Below are 18,018 nucleotides of genomic sequence, written 5' to 3'. Positions count from 1 at the left end.
GCCTGCAAATCGAGTAATCATAAAACAAAAAATTCTGTCAGTATGCCATAGTAATCTGTGCTAAGCAGTTTTTCACTGTAATCCTATCTTATACAAGAGTGAGTACTAAATCATTCCTGATCCTGGTTTGGTCATTTGTGGTGCAGTTAATGTGCATTTTTTCCATCCAAAAGTCCAAAGTGGAATTGTCGGGGCTTCACAGATGTTTCGGGCACCTTGTGTAAAAGATCTGTGGCATACCTGTGTTAGCATTTTCTGCACACTGAAATGATGTATCTTGATGCGTTTCTTTATAATGGCTTTCTGACAAAATTATAAGGGCTGACAAAATTAAAGCTCTTTCCTTCTGTTGTCCCATCAGGTAAAAATCTGTAGCATGGCTACCATGTCAATGCTTGCAAATACAGTACTTGGTCCTCAGTGTGGTACTCCTGCTCAGGACACTGGTGCTAGGGTGTGCTGGGACAGAATTAGTCACTGGCAAGGCCTTCGGTTGGAGTTCTGCCCCGTTCTCAAAGGGGCAGCTGTGAAGATGTTGGTGACGTAGTCACTTCTTACAGGAAAGCTGCATTGCATCTCTGGGATCACCAGCTGTACGTCCTCAAGGTGGGGGTCACCCTCCACCCATCAGGGTGGCAGCCTGAAGGATGGGTTCGTGCCTGATGGAACTCTGGTCTTTCCCCCACAGCTTCAATCAACTATATTTGGGCTGTTCCTTCTTACAAAAAGAAAATTTTCTTTTCTCTCATTCTTGTCTTGGCAGGTACCTTAACATGGGGAACCTTCTAAAAGTTTTGACATGCACAGACCTTGAGCAGGGGCCAAATTTTTTCCTTGATTTTGAAAGTGAGAAGATGATTTTATATATCTATTACTCTTTGCCTGCAGTAGACTGCATTTGTCATGTACTAAGTGTATGTTTTTGCTTTGCCATCCTTCTAACAGCTTTGCATGCCTGAGCTATGGATAATTGTTCAGCGAACTTTTGTAGAAAGCAATAATCTGTTTTAAAATAACCTCAGTTTCTAAAACGTAAAATCTTTATTTCAGGGAGGGCTTTCAAATCATATCTTACTGCTGGAATCTGATATGGTCCTTGTTTTAAATGAAAATTCTGTCTGCTTTTAATCAAAACTTTAAAAAGAATTTGAATTATTTGAAGACTTACTGAAATTGCAAGGAGATACATGCACCTTAAAGGAAGGACCAAATATGAAACCTGATTCTCTTTTCTTCACTTCCAGTGTGCCACTGAATAATGCTGCATATACAGATTGGCTCACAACAGCTATTCATAGCTCTCCAACATCATCACGTTAAAGGTGTATATGTGAACCTTATTTGATTTGGCATTGAAATTTGATCGTTAAGCTCATCCCTCCTTAAAGGGGGGGCTCAGAGAGTATAGAGATGAAATTGCTTTTGAAAAGAGACGTGTAGCTTGTCTGATCAATGCCAAGCATTCTGGAAGGTTCACATATTGTTAGTATTTCTGCTTTTAGTTTTTGTTGCATGATGTAATGTAGCCTAAGAATGGCAGGTAAGTGTTGTTGGCTGCTGCTATGCATGTTTAATTACTTTCTTTTGGGATATGCTATTGCTTTACCTAGCTGTACATCAGCAAGCATAAAATAAGCAAACTAATGTTCAGGTGCATTTCGACCACGTAATAGAATACAGTGGAATAGCATAATAAAAAAATTGATGAAGTATTGTGATAATTTGAGATTCATTATATCTTCTTTTCTTTTCTTCCCTCAAATTATTTTTCAGTTGTGTTTGATGAAACAGTAGCAATTGATTGTATTAGTTCTGATGGGAAAGCAAATGCTTGGAGAAACATGTTTTTGCTTCAGTGATGTTTAAAGTTGTAACTTCTCTAATCCCTTACCCTGTACTGTTGATTTTATCAATTGTCTCTTCTGAATATATTGTTATTGGAAGATTATAGCCATACATATTATTCATAAAGGGAAGATAATCAAGGGCTTTGTTCAAAAATCAGAAAGAAAAATGTTGTTTAAACCCACTTGAAATCTCACATATGTGAGATGCATTAGAATAGGTACAACTTAGTGAAGTAGGGAGAACTGATATGGGAGAATATTGGAGTTGTGAAGCTCCAGCTTAATTTGCAAATAATGACTATTTGATTGGATTAAATTAAATTCAAGTTAGCTGGATACAAGAGGCATAATTCTAAAATCAATTGCAATAACAGTTGCTGCTATTTTTAAAAGAATAATGATTCTTTAGCTATCAATTTTGTTTTAAAGTGCATGTTTTGAGCATGAACAAGATTTGGCATGAGAGTAAGCAGGTTGCTGACATGAAATGTTTACATACGCAGTCAAATTAAGTGACTTATATTATGGCTGAATTGTTAGACTGTTCTTTATTCACTTTGGACCCTGTCCTGCGTTTGTTTTTTGCTGCTATATTGTGTATCCATGCTTCTTTCTACTGTTTCAGATAGCTTGCCTTGACAGGATCTTGGCTTTGACACAGTCAAGATCTTTCTTCAAGACTTGGCACTTAATCTTGTGATACTTAACATTGTGTTTTTATGTGGAAGAGCAAGTAAGCTCTGTATTAAAAACAAATTTGCCATTCTATGTTACGCCTGGCCCAGTAATACACAGTTTGAAGTCTTTTGTTCTTAAATCCACGGATATCTTTGGAGTGAGTAGACTAGTTAAACATTTCTTGCACAGTACCATGAAGAGCTAAAAATCTAATGTCCATAAACCTTTATAGGGATACAAACTCCAGATTTAGAAAGGTTTTAGACTGCTTTCTAAGATATTTTTTTTCCAGATGTTTATCTTGGTGCTTAATTCCAGTGATTTGTGTGACTTGACTATCAGAATACATGCAAAAAATGTTCTGATAAATGATATAATGGGCTGTTGGCTTCTCCTTGCCTTACCACTGGTTAAGTGTATGTTTTCTTTGGTCATTCACCTTACCTATTTGAAACAAATAGTTGCTTAAGTATTCTACTAAAGTCTCTGCAGTGCCACTTTAATATGAGCAGAGTAAAATGCACAGCTTTGTAAGGACAATATTGTTAATGTGAAACAGGCACCTACAATGTGGGAAACTTACAGCTCAACTTCTGCATTGGTGTCATCACTGTCGCAGTGCAAATCCTTTCCAAATTTACTGATTTGAATAGTAGCTAAAATCCAGAGTACTTTTGGTTGCAGATGGTGATCTCAAGTGAGCGCTGAAAGTATTCTGCATTATCTCCAAAGAACTTGGCTAGGTTTCAGAGGAGCCACAAAGATAGCATTCTCCATAGTAATGATGATAGAGATGAATAAATTATTTCATCTCCAGCAGTCTGGGATTTTTCTCTCCCTTGCTTGCGAGTTTTGTCCCAGCCAGTTTCAGATGAGTTGATATGTTCTTCCCTGGGAAAAATCTCAGTTTAAATAGTGTCTGCTGTGCAGTATAAACTTTTCACCCCAAATTTCTCTCCCTACTAGTTCTGTAGGCTAGCCAAATATTTTTTTAAACAGTCACTAAATGTGTGTGTTCCCCGCGTGCAATATGTTGTCATATTTCCATAGCATTTAGTTCACATAACGGTGTTTGTATATTGTTTTCAAGTCTACTCTTTTGTCTTTAATGCATTATCATGTGAGCTTTCTGAACTCTAACTGTATATTGCATCTAGTTCAGTAACGTTCTGATTAAATTTAAAATTAATTTAAATAAGAACTCCCCATTTACGTGAGGGACCTCAGTCTTCACTTTTCTTAGTGTTGGATTAAAAATGGGAAAGTTGCCCTGAATAACCAGAGGTCGACTCCTGTGGCAACAACATCAAACCTCAGAACATTTCAGTGAGCTGTGCTGTGCTTGCTGCATTTGTTCTTTCTGTAGAAAACATTGCTGGGTAAAGGCAGAGCCTTATCATAAAGTTGTAGCAGAAACTTACATGCATGGAAGGGGAAAAGGGAAATCCCTTCATCCTGCTGTTTGGATGCCCCGCATTGCTGGTTGCTTTTTCTTAGTCGTGAAGACTAACTCCAGAAGTACAACTCCCTTTCCTGCTCTGTGCACTCCACATTGAGGAAATTGAGTTCCACAATTAGTGATTCTCAAGTGAAAGTCCTATAGCTTGAGTCCTCAGGCACATATTGATAAGTGGGAATGCTACCTCCATCTATTCAAGATTACAACAGTACTTAGGAAGAAGAACCTCTCCCTCTTTCTCCGCCTGTGATGGGCTTTCAGAATGCAGTGCCCTAACCAGCACTGAGAAGCAAATAAACCAACTGCTCTGAGCTAGCCAGCACTAGGGCTTGAAGATTTTCTATATTGTGCCTTTTAAATCTATTCTAATAAAATCCTAAATGTATTGTGAAGTGAATATAAAAGAATTTAGGTTTACTTTTTAAATTTGAGCTCTTTTCTAGGTGCAGAAGAACTGCAGATGGGAGAGGAACTTAGTTGGGACAAATCAGGTTTACAGATTTCTTCTATTGGAGAGGACTAGGTGCACCAAACTGAAATACATACCAAAAGAAATAATCCAGTGCCTACTGGATTTTAAAAGTTACATACTTAGAAGTTTTTTTATAATCAAAACAAACAAGCAAACAACCCACCACCCCAACAAATTCACGTATAAACCATTATTTTAGAAATGTTTCCTGGAATGTTTTAGGGAAATTAAATACAGTAGGTGGCTGATTATATCCTAAGTGAAACACACTAACAGAGGTTTTGAAGGTGTTGACTTGCATAGCCAGCTGTTCAGTGAAGACCACTTAATTTGTGTCTGAAAAATGATTTTCATGTCTAAACTTGGGAGGTCATAGTATTACATCTGTTCTGCTTGTTGGTGGGTTTTGAAATGAGGAGGAGGAGTTCTTGTGGGCCCTTCTGCTGTCCTGTCCCATCCCGTCCCCCACCCTGCCCTTGAAAAATGAACTATCCTTACTAAAGAGAGTAAAGAAAAAATGGCATGAAAAATTAAATAGGCAAGAGACGTACTCAGTGTGAGATGATCCAAGTGGCAAGTCTTGATTGCATTATTTAACAACACAATCTGGAATGCTACAGAGCTTCATGTTTTAGTCTGTATTTCACTATAGCATTTCATGTTTGTGCATGAACTGCTGCCAGTCAACTGGTGCTTACCTGTCTGCTCTTTTCCCTCATTTTTTTTGTCTTCATTTCTTACAGCAGTCTTCAGCAGCTTTCAAAATTATAAATGTGACCTTTGTGATGATCTGAATAGCCCTGGCCACTTTTACTTGATGCCTAATCAATGTGGTGCTCTTTTATTTTTGTTTAAAAGGAGTGACCAGCTTTTTTTCACCCCATAATTCTTGATGGTTCTCAAAATATCACAGTTAAACTGTTGCAAGGTCTATATATAGGCATAATTGCTAATAATGCTCACTCTCTATGCATTAAAACATAAAAATAAGTATACAAAAATCACAGCAAAATCCAGACAGGCAATGCATGTGAAACTTATTTTCTCCTAATACAAACTTTGTTTTCTTTTTTTTTTCCTAATATGTAACACTAGGATACTGTCTCTTTTTTTTTTTTTTCCTTCTTCTTTTTAATGTAAGTACATACCTAACTTCCATCACTGTTAGTGGCAGTTATACATATGCATCATGGAAAAGCATTTTTAAAAAGACATTTTCCAGACTCTTTAAACTGCTCGAAGTCATGAGGATATATTGTCTGTAGATAGATTTTGTTTGTCCCTAAAAAAAAAAAAAATTCTATTGTTAATACCCTGGCTTTTGACATTGGAAATCCTGCATTAAAATATAGTGATATTTATTTCATAACATATTTTGCCCGTGTAAACAGAGAAGGGTTTTGAGGTGGGGTTTGGGGTTTTTTTTGGTAAGACCTTCAGTAGCAGCTTCAATAACTTAACAAATTTTTTTATATATATATATATCAGTCTAAAAGGATCTAACCTTATAGCTTCCATCAGAATTTTAAAAGAAAAATTGATCTCATATCAGATAAATAAGGTCTGGAATATTTGTACTAGGTGATTATTTTTAAAGCTTAAAGCCTTTTGTTGATTCTTCTCAAAACATACTTCTTATTGAATCACATTTCTTTAAACATGTATATGTGGCTTTTTGAAATGATGATCAAATATACTTTTGGAAAGTCTTTAGCTAATTATAGAAAAACTGAGAGACAGCATATATCCTTAAAAAGGGGAGAGGGAAGAAAATCCCCACCAAGTTTACACTAGATCTTTTGGTTCTCAGCTCTGATTTTGCAATTAGGGCAATAAAGAATATGTTTTGAGAATTAAATATATTCAGAAATAAAAGATATGGCTCCTTTCCCAACCAGTAAAAGAGGAGGCAGGGAAGATGGAAAATAATCTGATGCAGTGTTTCTAGATAACAATTAGACGTGAACACCTCCTGTAATAATCTGCAGTGAGTCTGTCTTTTGAGTGCTTACCTAAGTCTCTTCCATTGAGTTTGTACTGTACCCCAAGGTGAGATTGATACGACAGTCAAAGATGACTTGTCAGGACTTCTTCTCCGAACTCAATTTTAAATAAGTCAGGAAGGATAGATTCCAGGTGGATTTTTGGGATGTAAAATGAAGCTAAAAGTCTACTAAAATTAATCCAATTACTCTCTTGGAGTCCCTCATACGTTGTAGTAGCTCTCCAGAGAATGAAAATTCTTGATGAGGTGCTGCATAAAGAATTTGTCCCATAGGTGATGGTGTGCCTGTTGAATTCCATATTATTGTTAAATATATATATATTTAATATGTTCTACTGTTTAGATGCCCAACCTACAGAATCTGAAAAGGAAATTTATAATCAGGTGAATGTAGTGTTAAAGGATGCAGAAGGAATACTGGAAGACTTGCAGTCATATAGAGGAGCTGGCCATGAAATACGAGAGGTGAGCTAGAGCATTATGATTGTGCACAACCTGTGGTTGTTGGTTGTCTGATCCTAACCAAATACTGCTGGATTTTAACTTTGCTTGCAGGAGCTCTTTTGGCAGAGCATGTTGTCTATTAAAATTGCTGTCTTGAATTTCTGCTCTAGAATGTTCCTTTTTAGCAGCAAAAACAGGCGTCACTTGTTTCAATAATATTAATGCACACATGTAATAGCAAATGATGCTTTTCAAACTTTTTATGGAATTGTTGCTATTGATTTTTTTTTTATTATATTCCTACATAAGCTCTTCTTGAGTTAGCGGTGAATTTGGAGGGAGCGTGGCATGACTACAATGCAGTATTGAGTAGTATCAACACCTTTTGTACGCTAATTGGAGAAGTCTGATGTGTGATAATCCTAACACAAAGGGCACCTCATTTTCAATCCCTTTTAATTGGCTTTTATTTACTAAAGTAGACGTTTGGAACAGAAGCAAAGTTTCTGTACAGCGTGTCAATCCATTTTTCCTTTACCTTTAAGAAAAGGTGGAATAAATGCTCTCTCAACCCCCTTTGCTTCTTCCTCAGATGCAGCAATGGGGGCTGCTTTGCTCCTAAAGTGAGGAGTTACTCACTGTAACATATCCGAAGAAATATTGTTAGATATGAGGAGTCTCTGCTCACTCCAGGTGAATTTGAGATACTCGTAGCCATTCAGCTTTAATTAAAGTACCATGGTTTTTTCTTTCTGTTGAATTCATCAGGTAGGTTTAAGAAGGGCAACTGTGTCACACAAAACGCTTAGGAGGGGAGATAGCTTATTTGTTCTTCAAGGAAGGAGCATGTTCACAGAGAGGCTGTAGGATCAGGCAGGAGGAATGTGTGTCTCAGCAAGGAAGCCTGCAGCTCCCATGGAGAAAGAAGAGAGACAGTCCTGAGAGGAGGCAGACATCGCAGGAAGGAAACTTTCTAGGGACCAGAGAGGAGTGTGCTGCAACTCACAGCCCAGGGTTGATTGAAACAGATTTTTTGGAATCAAGGACTTGGCCGTGAAGATGCAGCAGGATAGTTATGAGCATTTTTATTTCTGTTTTCTTAGTAATTTTGCAGTTGCTAAGTAGTCTAGTTTCTATCATAAAAACCTGGAGAGATTGAATTTAAGGCTTTGTCTGAGAAGCTTACTGTAAAGCTCTGTATACACTATGTCTTGGTGGTGCTTTTTGTTGATTATGCTGAAATGTTCCTACTGTAATATTTAGCCTGAATTTCACAGCAAATTTGAATTTATTTTTTTTCCTCTTCACTAATTCAGAAATTGGTCATAGATACCAACATTAGGATGAGGCTTTGATCACTAAACTTTTTTGCTTGGAGGTGCCCCAATAAAGTTATTGATTTTAGTTAACTAGATCTAGTTACGTAAATTTTCTTATTCGAGTAGCTTAATTTTTAACAATTTCTTTATACTCTCTCCAAGCTGTTTTCTTATTCTGGATACTTATTTTGAACACAAGTATATAGAACTTTTTGGAACAGACGTGGGTTAGTACAGGCTTGTCTCTCAACTGGAAGCTTCTCAGGAGGTAGAATTTTTAATTACTAGCTCTTCAAACAATTGTCCTGCATATTTTTTTTTCCAGCCGTGTATCAGTTATTCTTAATCCGAGCATACTTTTTTCCTCTTTTTTTCTAATTTAAGGCAATACAGCATCCCAGTGATGAGAAGCTGCAAGAGAAGGCATGGGGTGCAGTTGTTCCACTAGTAGGCAAACTAAAGAAATTCTATGAATTTTCTCAAAGACTAGGTAAGTGGAATGGTATTAACTTGGGGGTTTTTGTCTTCATTAATTAGTATGTTTGGCATATTCAGATGTGATTGCATCTAGGTCAACCCCTTGTTAGTAGATAAAAGCTCATATTGCATAGATTCCTTCTGTACACTGGATTGAATCTTACTTATATCTGCATACTGTCTTCTTGCATGTGAAAGCAAACTTGCTTCAATGGATGCTGAGAGGAGAGAGGCAACAGGCACTTAGTTGTCATCTTCTTTCTCTACCCCTTTAGTAACTCTGGAAAGCACTAACCAGCTGATTGTTTTGAAAATTAGTAGGCTAATTAATTGGGAATTAACTCTTAATATTTCTGATACCAAGATTACTTAAAAGTGACTGTATTATTTCCTCCTCAAACACCAGAAATAATTTGGTCTGTGGAAATGTCTGATCTTAGTTCATGCAGGTGCAATACTTAAGATGGTGCTTCATGCCACTTACAAAACTAACTTGACTGATGTGTCTAAGCTGATAAAACCTATTAGACTTTATTTGTTTTTTCACAAACTGTTTGTGTTACCTCACTTTTAGACACAGTTGTTAGCATGGCTCGTAAAAAAAAAATGAGCTCAAAAAATGGAAGCTTTATGCAGGCAAGTTCTGCTTTGTTCAAGAGGTGAGGTATTTTTCTCAAGATGAGCAGGAAGTTGGATTATAAGTTTATCTTAAAACAAACATGACTTCTGCTGATAGGTATGCACCTCTTGAATTCTGTGTTATCTTAAAGGCTGCAGTCTGCTAATACAGGTTATTGAAGTATGTTTTACACAAATGCTGCAGGCAAAGCTGGAATAAAACTTTTCAAGAAGTTTTTTCATGGCTGTCAGTACTGATTAGACCTAGTCTTTACAGCAGTTTATAAGTAAATACGGTAACAGTGGCACACAGAAGCAATTTGTCAAGCCCCTTTATTTTTAATTGCCATGTATTTTGGCAGATGTATATTTTAAGTCTAGCATATCAGTCAATAGAGATACAAGAAGCAGGTGCAGTTGTATATTGCAAAATACTTTCCTCTTGTTTAAGAGGCAGGATTGCGAGGTCTGTTGGGAGCCCTAACAAGCACTCCATATTCACCAACGCAACACCTGGAGCGAGAGCAGGCTCTTGCTAAGCAGTTTGCAGAAATTCTTCACTTTACACTCCGATTTGATGAGCTCAAGGTAAGAACTTGTTATAATTTTGTAAGCACAAAGGCTAGCAAAAAGAAAACAAATATATTTACTGAAGCAATCTGGATTGTGTTGTGTTCTGTTCTAGAAAAGAGCGTGCAGTAGATACTGAAATTTCTAATATGCTCGGCTTGTTCGCATGACCTAGAGTTAGATTGAACTGGAAAGCAGATGAAAAATCATATTAGCTTTAGGCACTTGTTATATTTCAATTCATATTAATCATGTTTCTTCATCTGAATTTGGCATACCTTTTGGGATAATGCTGCTCCTTTTAGGACGTGCACACCCATAGTCCAGCTATTTTCTTGCTAATGTGCAAAGAACTAAGCTGAAATAATATTAATTTGCTGGTCTGATCCTTGGAGTCAAACTAGCAAAGCCATTTTTTTCAATTTACTAATTTCAAATTCGTATATAGGAGACTACTCCTTTTCTTGTTCTTGTTAGATCTTGTTCTGAAAAATCTGAGAATTTAACCAGAAAGCTTTATGTTCTACATATCACTTCCCAATGTCACAGGCCTTTTTACTTCAGAATGCTGAATATTTTCTTTTTATCAGTACTACATTTTATGAATACTTGTCCTTATATTTTTCTTGAGTTTTTCACAATTGTTTTACTTCCATATCTATATAGATGACAAATCCTGCTATACAGAATGACTTCAGCTACTATAGAAGAACTCTGAGCCGTATGAGGATTAACAATGTCCCAGTAGGTAACCCTTGGATGAGTTGAAATATAATCTTATACTACCACCTATCTTTTTCATGTACAGAACAACAAAATTCTTTTTTCCTTTTGTTTTATAGGCAGAGGGAGAAAATGAAGTAAATAATGAGTTGGCAAACAGAATGTCTTTATTTTATGCTGAAGCAACGCCAATGTTGAAAACCTTAAGTGATGCTACAACAAAGTTTGTGTCAGAGGTAAGAGTATAAATTTATAGCTTGGATAGTGTACTTCAAAGCACTGCAGGGCCAGACATAATTTTACAAGACAAAACTCTTGTACCAGGCTTAATCTAGCACCTAGAAATCGAACTTGGTTTTTTGAGCCTCAAGAAACATAAAGTATCTCTCTCAGATGCCATGGAGGTTAGAGTAAGTTCACGTAGCCACCTTGTGGATGTGTCACAAAAGGTTAATGGATAGCATTACAACATTGCTATCGATAGCTTTCCTTGAGGAGGGAGGTAGGAGAGGTAAGTATGTTGCCTGCATTTTGGTGGTGGTTTAGAGCAGAAACTTCAGAAAATTGAAAGGGAAATAGCTTGGTTGTGCCTGAAGGAGGGAACAACGGAATTGCAATGTAGCTTCCTTTTCTCCTTCCCAAGACATTCTGTTGTGCTGTGTAAAGTCAAGTATACTTATATTATTGCAGAAGAAGGGAGGAACCTGAACTGGAAAAGTTCAATGTGTCAACATTTTGACACATCCCTATTTATCCTTAACTATCTAAATAAATATTAGTGGCAAAATCCAGTCACTACAAGTATTGTGCTTGTCTTCTGTAACTGTGATGATTTTTGTCTTGCATGCAAAGAATGCATACTATTTCTTAATAAAAAATAATTGTACATTACATGATTAATAAAAAGATACATGTCTTTTAATATTTTTTCCTTAAGTTCTGCTTTGCATTTGAAATGCCTTGAGAAAAATGGTGTCTTATTTTACATTTCTTAAAATTGTTGCAGACAAACATCTAAGTCTTACTATTGCAGCAGATGCATGTATTTGTCTATAGAAATTTCTGTCTTTAAAGAGCAGGATTCCTTTAAAACTTCCCAAAAGTCAGCAGTGTCAATGATTTATTTCTTTACAAACAAGCAAGCAAAACCCATATGGTAAACTTTACTCTGTAAGTTGCTAATCCATATTGTAACATTTTTAAAAACCAGTGCGAGGCTACCTGATTTACCATAGTTGTGTTGATGTTTTTAATTCTTCCACATTGCCATGTGAGCAGACCACTGATCTGATTTAGGTTTTGTAGTATAATATTTCACAATAATTGAATTGGAAACTGTTTATCTTCTGCAGAATAAAAATTTACCGATAGAGAATACAACAGATTGCTTAAGCACCATGGCTAGTGTGTGCAGGGTCATGCTGGAAACCCCGTGAGTATAAACAGTGCTCGTATTGTTTATGAATCATCTCTGTATTTAAGACATGACTTGTGATGCAAAAGGTGAAAGAAATATAACTGGGGTAATTAGGAGCTATGGTGGGGTTTTTTTACCAACTTAGTTGTTTATCTTAACATGAAACTAATGTCTCATTTTGCTAGCCATGCAAATCATGCGGTCTACTTTTCTGAACTTATTAATATTTAAAAATAGAATGGCTATGAAAGCTAGACAACTCTTGGCACTCCTTATAAATGGTTTTCTCATGTATAATTCAGGAAAATATACTATTTGAGCATGACTGCCTAAGGCCTCCTGGAAGAGGGGTTATGGGCGATGCGTTGGATTGGTACCTCGTTGCAAGTTGGCTTGGCTGATGGCTGTAACAAAATTACAGCGCCCCTGTCTGGGGAATTATGAGACGACTTTTGGGCATGAAGGCAGTCTGTCTGCTGTAAATTTGAGAGGCACTGGGAGTGTGAACAAGAAGTCAAACTAAACTTTGGGGTTTTATCTGTCTCTTCTGGATTCTAAGTAGCTTCCCATTGGTAAATGTACTCAGGTATAAGGTGTGTCTTATTTAAGTTAGTTTCTGTCCAAATACCACAGTAATTTTTTTTTTTTTTTTTTTGGAGCACATTGAGAGCTCCATTTATATTCTTACCCTTCTTAAGAATAGTCTGCCCCATTGAAGAAAGTAGTTAAGCGTTGTTCATTAAGCTTGCTTTATTTTCCTTTTTTTTGTTTCCTGAGTCAGAAGTTTGGGTTGCGTTTATATTAGAGGGTGGTGGGGAAGAGAGTAGGAAGCATTGAAGGCAAAGTTAGTATGTATTGTTTTAATAATTTTTTTTTCCTGCAAAAACATATACCTGAAAAATGGTAGCAGCAGGGTGCTGTTTTAGGTTTCAGAATCTTTGTTAATTTCCAGATAACTCTTTCTAAGCAGTCATCTGACTTGTAAGCAGGTTATTGGGGGCGGGGGGGGGACAAATAGGGTTGATAGGTTGTGGGGTTTTGGTTTGGTTTGTTGTTTGGGTTTTTTTTTTTCTCTGAGGACTTATAGTAGGATTTTTCTCTTTAATCTTATTTCAGGCATTACTAGTATGTATTCTTATCTTGTGTTTGATAGATAATAATCTGTGTTTTTAAATTACAGTGAATATAGAAGCAGGTTTACAAATGAGGAAACAGTATCATTCTGTCTGAGGGTAATGGTGGGTGTCATCATACTCTATGACCACGTGCATCCAGTGGGCGCTTTTGCCAAAACTTCAAAAATTGATGTAAGTTTATTGTTACAAAATAATCTTTGGAGTATTTGTGTCCTCCAGGTTCTAGTAGCAGACATACACTTTGGTTGACGCTAAATGGATAGTGGTAGCTTTAGCAAACCATACATGTAAGTAGTGAAAAATACAAGCTAGGCCTTCAGGCACATAAATGGTCATTGTTAGGTCATGAAAAATCTGTTTTGATAGAATTCAGGTAGTGTCTTGAAACACTTGTAAACAGCGATTGTGTTGAAAGATCCAAATCAGAATGACTGGAAATAACAATGGCATCTAGCTTCCTTCCTCACTATCTGGTAAAAAGTTAGTTTCATCACCCACCAGTCTTCAAGTCTTTAACTTTCTGCTGCTGTTTGATAATAAGTCTGTGGAGTACCTGCTGTTACAGAGTGCTGCTTTGTGGTTGTTTCAAGTGGACTATTATCCCATTGTATTACCTACAGGGTTTGTCATTATTTCACTGGCTGAATGTAATAATTCTTAATGGATTTATGGTGAACAGAGATTTTTCTTTACAGTTCCTTTTTTTAAGGTTAATAAAGCAGAGCTTGACATCAAAGTTGCATTGGCTAAAGATATGCAGATTTTTAAGTAGCTAAGCCATTCTGTCATAGGAAAATGTAATACTGAAAGTTTAATTACTTTCTAATATCAAGAAAATGTCACACTGCTGCAATTTTTAAGTACTTTTCTTTCTCTCTGACAAACTGAATATAAAACACTTCTATAAACTTGGAAAGTATTGGCATGAAAAAAGCTGTATTTTTATTTTTCAACTCCTAGATGAAAGGATGCATCAAAGTTCTTAAAGACCAGCCTCCTAACAGTGTAGAAGGCCTTCTAAATGCTCTCAGGTACTCTTATTCTTTTATCTGAAATATTTTTATGTGAATTTTCATAAATTGTCCAAGGCATTTCCTTCAGCAGTGAAGTATTCAGTCAGTGTTACAGGTGAATGTGGTTATTGCAGGCTTCTTTTCCAATGTGTCTTGAGACAGGGATGCAAGAAGAAGCTACTGTGTTTTAAAAGCTAGGTAGTAAACTTGCAGTTGTTCATGCTAAGATAACTTTCTGCATACTTTAATTGCATGCAGGTTAAGAACGAGTCTGCAGACGTAAGCTTGACAGTAGACATTGTTACTGAAGTTAAAACTGATGACAAAGTGTAATACCTACTAAAATCTAATTAGAAGTCAACTTGTGATCACATCTGCTGGCTGAACAACCAAACAAGCAAATGCGCAGCTGCAGTATGCACGCTGTGATTTGTGCCAGCTTACCAAAGAAATGGCTGGCTTAGTGTGCATTGGCCATATCCTCAGCTGTATGTGGTTTGACCACGGCTTAATGATTTTATTTATTATTAGTAGAATGTAAAAGTAGTTTCATGTGATTTTTATGTTTCACAGATGCTTCAGACATGTAAGGCAGGTAGTTTTTCGGTACGTAACTAAAAATTGTTCCTCTTTCACTAAGTATTTATAGGGAGGTACTTAAGGCAAGAGTCAATGTTTTTCCTGTAGACTAGATGAGACGAAGTTGCCACATGAATTGCAAAGTTAAAGAAAAAGTCATTCTGTATAGAAACGTAAAAACTGCTAAACTGGGTCATGAAACTGTATCTGTAGTAAGTAACATGTTCTTCATGTGGGTGTCCAGCTTCAGAGGAGTGGCAAGAGGTGCCAAAATGTGACAGGCAGATAAAGGCTTCATTCTTGTTCTTAGATGAAAAAGTATCGTATTATTTTGGTAACAGTTAACTGTAACTGGGTATTGTTATTCATGTGCTCACTTTGAAATGTGGAAGCTTTAGTTTGCCTTGCCTGAAAGTGTGCAGTTGTACTTTGTTTTTTTATCTGTAGTGAAACTGCTTTAATTTCATTTACTCTCTTTTTTTTGTGTTAAGATGCAAGAAGTGAAATAATGTGGTATTATAAGTGGTTTCACTTGCAAAGTTTTTTCAGATTATTAGCTAAAGAAAAAAATTAAATCTGGGCTTAATTTGAGACTTCATATGAGTATTTCCATGCCTAAAATTCATTTGTGAACCTCCTGTATGTGATCAGTCTGAGATGGTGATCAGTAAAAACACAAGCTTCCAGAGGAAAAATGCTATATTAGCGTTATATTCTCTGACTAATTTATTGTGATTGCAGCTGCAAATGAACACCGATCTTTACTAGTACCTCATTTTTCCCCATTATGGTTGACACTATTAAAGTACATGGAAAATGTGGTTCAGATTCTCACTACATTGTGCATTATTTTGTGGTTAGCAGTGTAAATTCAGTCTGTGCTGTCATGCTGACCTTTTACCACACCAACCCATTTCATGTATACATACTTTAACAGTCTTGATTTCATACATTTGATTATTCATCTGGGTAGGATATTGAAGTCTTTTTTTAAAATCACATGTGGAATTGCTAGGAGGAGATGCAGAGGTGAGCTGCTATGTGCATGTGTGATGAAAGCAGATTCAAGATGATGTCATGAGAAATTAAGTCCAAATCTAAGTCTTTGATTCTGGAGGAGTTTTAGAAGTTCTTGTGTTTTCTCAAGAGATAGATAATGTGTCTTAAAAGCAAATGGAAGGTGGTATGGATTTTGGAGGGAGATCCGCTCTTTATAATTTGAAATTCACATAAGTATTGTGATCATGTTCAGCTTTTTCACATGGGCAGAATACCAAGTGCAATAACTTTTCAGGATTTTAGAGAACCTCAGGCCTCTTGTGGAAAGTATAAATTACCAAAAAGTGCTGAAATCTCTATTGATATTAATTTCCAAAACAAAGAGTCACCGCATATTCTTCAAGTGAACAACTAAAATATCACTGCAGTTGTGGATAACGATGAAAGTGCTAATTTAACATGTTAAATTTAAATTACAGAATAAGTTTTTGCTTGCTTTTAGATTATAGTTAGGGAAGGAAAATCAGGGAAATTAATCATCCAAAGAAGCCAGCATCAAGGATTTACAGTACTTTCTTTTAAAATAAGAGATGACTGAGTTTTTTGTAGTGATTTAAAAATGTGCTAATGTTCTAGAGAATTTTGAAGGGGGAAGGATCTGGAATAAACACATGTATACTCTTTAGTTTTAGCAGCACAGGAACTAAACAGGAAATTAGGCTGAAAAGTGATTAAAACCATTCTTATTGAGGGATCTTAGGTTTGGTCACTGGCAGTTTTGAAGAAAAGTTTCTGAAACTGTGTTTTATTTAAAGATGTTTCCGATGGACAGACGCCTCAGTCTTACTGAGAATTACCTGTCACAAGTGGTAACATGAGTTCACTATGAAATGGCCTTATAAGCATGAAAGCCAACATCCAGCTGAGGCTTATTTTTAACTCCCCTTGGTGCAAGGCTGTTGTGTTATAGTTCTGATTGACAATAGCATTTTCTGATCAGAATGTCTGATTTGTGTACTTGGTAACTGTGGAGTGGGTGATTTTCAGTGGCTGAGGGTTTTACTCTGGTACAGTCAGGTTGAGCCATAAACAAAGAAAACGTGTATATGTTAAGCCAAAGTAAAATAGCATCCATGCTCTTCTCAACTTGATTTTTATTTCTGTGTTTAGGTACACAACAAAGCATTTGAATGATGAGACTACCTCCAAGCAAATTAAATCCATGTTGCAATAACAATTACCTGGAATTCGCACCTGCTGTAGACAGACAGTATTCTGCAATGACTGAGATGCACAGAATTTTTTTTTTAGTGATTGCAACTACTCTCTCGTTCATTCTTGCTTTTTATTTTCTCTCTTCCTGTTTACCCTTTTTTTTTTTAATCACTTTCTTGTTCTTAAGTAAGCTCAGACTTCTTTTCTGTGCCAAATCAATGAAAATTACCAATTCTGGAAAGTATTTCTACTTTTCAGAATAGCCATCCTAAGTGGCAGCTAATTATGCGTTGCATTTGGATTTCTCTGTACTGGGGAAAGATTTGTGACTTGAACTGAATATTTTTAAACTTGTGGTTTTTTTCTTTTTTTGAAAAACTAATATTTAATATTGCTTCTTCTGCATGGCAAGACTGCCTACTTCTGCTATTTAAAAATCCCTTGATGACTTCATTTTCTATTGCAGCTTATTTTCATGTGCAACCATGAGGAAACTAAAAGCAGATTTGTTTAAATTAACTGTGTTTGTACAAAATGGTACCCAACACAAAGGTTTTTTTAAATGAGTAAAAACTGTTTTGTTTAAAAGTTACGTTTGCATTTTGACTCATTTTTGTAAGGATGTATGTTGTATGTTTAACCTTTAATAACTAACGTTAAACTGTGGTGTGTGCGTAGCAAAATTACGTATGCATGTTCCTGTCAAATGATTGGCTGTGGATAAGATAATAAAATCAGCTTTCATTTTTCTAAGTGTGGTTTGATTTACCAGTATTTTGAGTGAGATGTCTTCGTGCTCTTTGGATTTTTACAAAAAAATAAATTTATAAATTTTATATAGTGAAAATTCTGCTGTTTCATTACCAGTAACCACTAGTCTAATCCACTGATTTAAGCCTAGTATGTTTCAGGGTTCTTGCTCTCCACCCTGTGCTGCTTCCCTGTCCCCAGAAGTATTACTTGTACAGGGTTTGGGGGGGAAGAACTTTGTACAATCCATATAGATCCAGGCAGATGTCGCTGAAGAACCTGCATCTTGGCTACTCA

At 36.2% G+C, this 18,018-nt stretch overlaps 1 protein-coding gene across 3 annotated transcripts in view; it reads left to right on the top strand.

The window, feature by feature from the left end:
• The window catches only part of CYRIB (CYFIP related Rac1 interactor B), a 101,947-nt gene extending 84,223 nt beyond the window's left edge, over window positions 1-17,724 (top strand). For 2 of the 3 annotated variants that reach the window (XM_069780061.1, XM_069780060.1), the window contains 10 exons: window positions 764-846; window positions 6,805-6,926; window positions 8,609-8,714; window positions 9,771-9,907; window positions 10,556-10,633; window positions 10,732-10,848; window positions 11,965-12,044; window positions 13,210-13,336; window positions 14,126-14,196; window positions 16,927-17,724. In XM_069780061.1, coding sequence (XP_069636162.1) covers window positions 774-846; window positions 6,805-6,926; window positions 8,609-8,714; window positions 9,771-9,907; window positions 10,556-10,633; window positions 10,732-10,848; window positions 11,965-12,044; window positions 13,210-13,336; window positions 14,126-14,196; window positions 16,927-16,990 — 975 coding nt within the window. In that variant the 5' untranslated portion in view covers window positions 764-773 and the 3' untranslated portion in view covers window positions 16,991-17,724. The remainder of the gene's footprint in view (window positions 1-763; window positions 847-6,804; window positions 6,927-8,608; window positions 8,715-9,770; window positions 9,908-10,555; window positions 10,634-10,731; window positions 10,849-11,964; window positions 12,045-13,209; window positions 13,337-14,125; window positions 14,197-16,926) is intronic. The other variant, XM_069780062.1, reaches the window with a different exon arrangement.
• The last annotated feature ends 294 nt before the right edge of the window (window positions 17,725-18,018 follow it).

The sequence above is a fragment of the Haliaeetus albicilla genome, chromosome 3 (assembly GCF_947461875.1).
Source record: "Haliaeetus albicilla chromosome 3, bHalAlb1.1, whole genome shotgun sequence".
NCBI classification, from domain to species: Eukaryota; Metazoa; Chordata; class Aves; order Accipitriformes; family Accipitridae; genus Haliaeetus; species Haliaeetus albicilla.
This window is presented reverse-complemented; position numbering and strand designations above follow the sequence as displayed.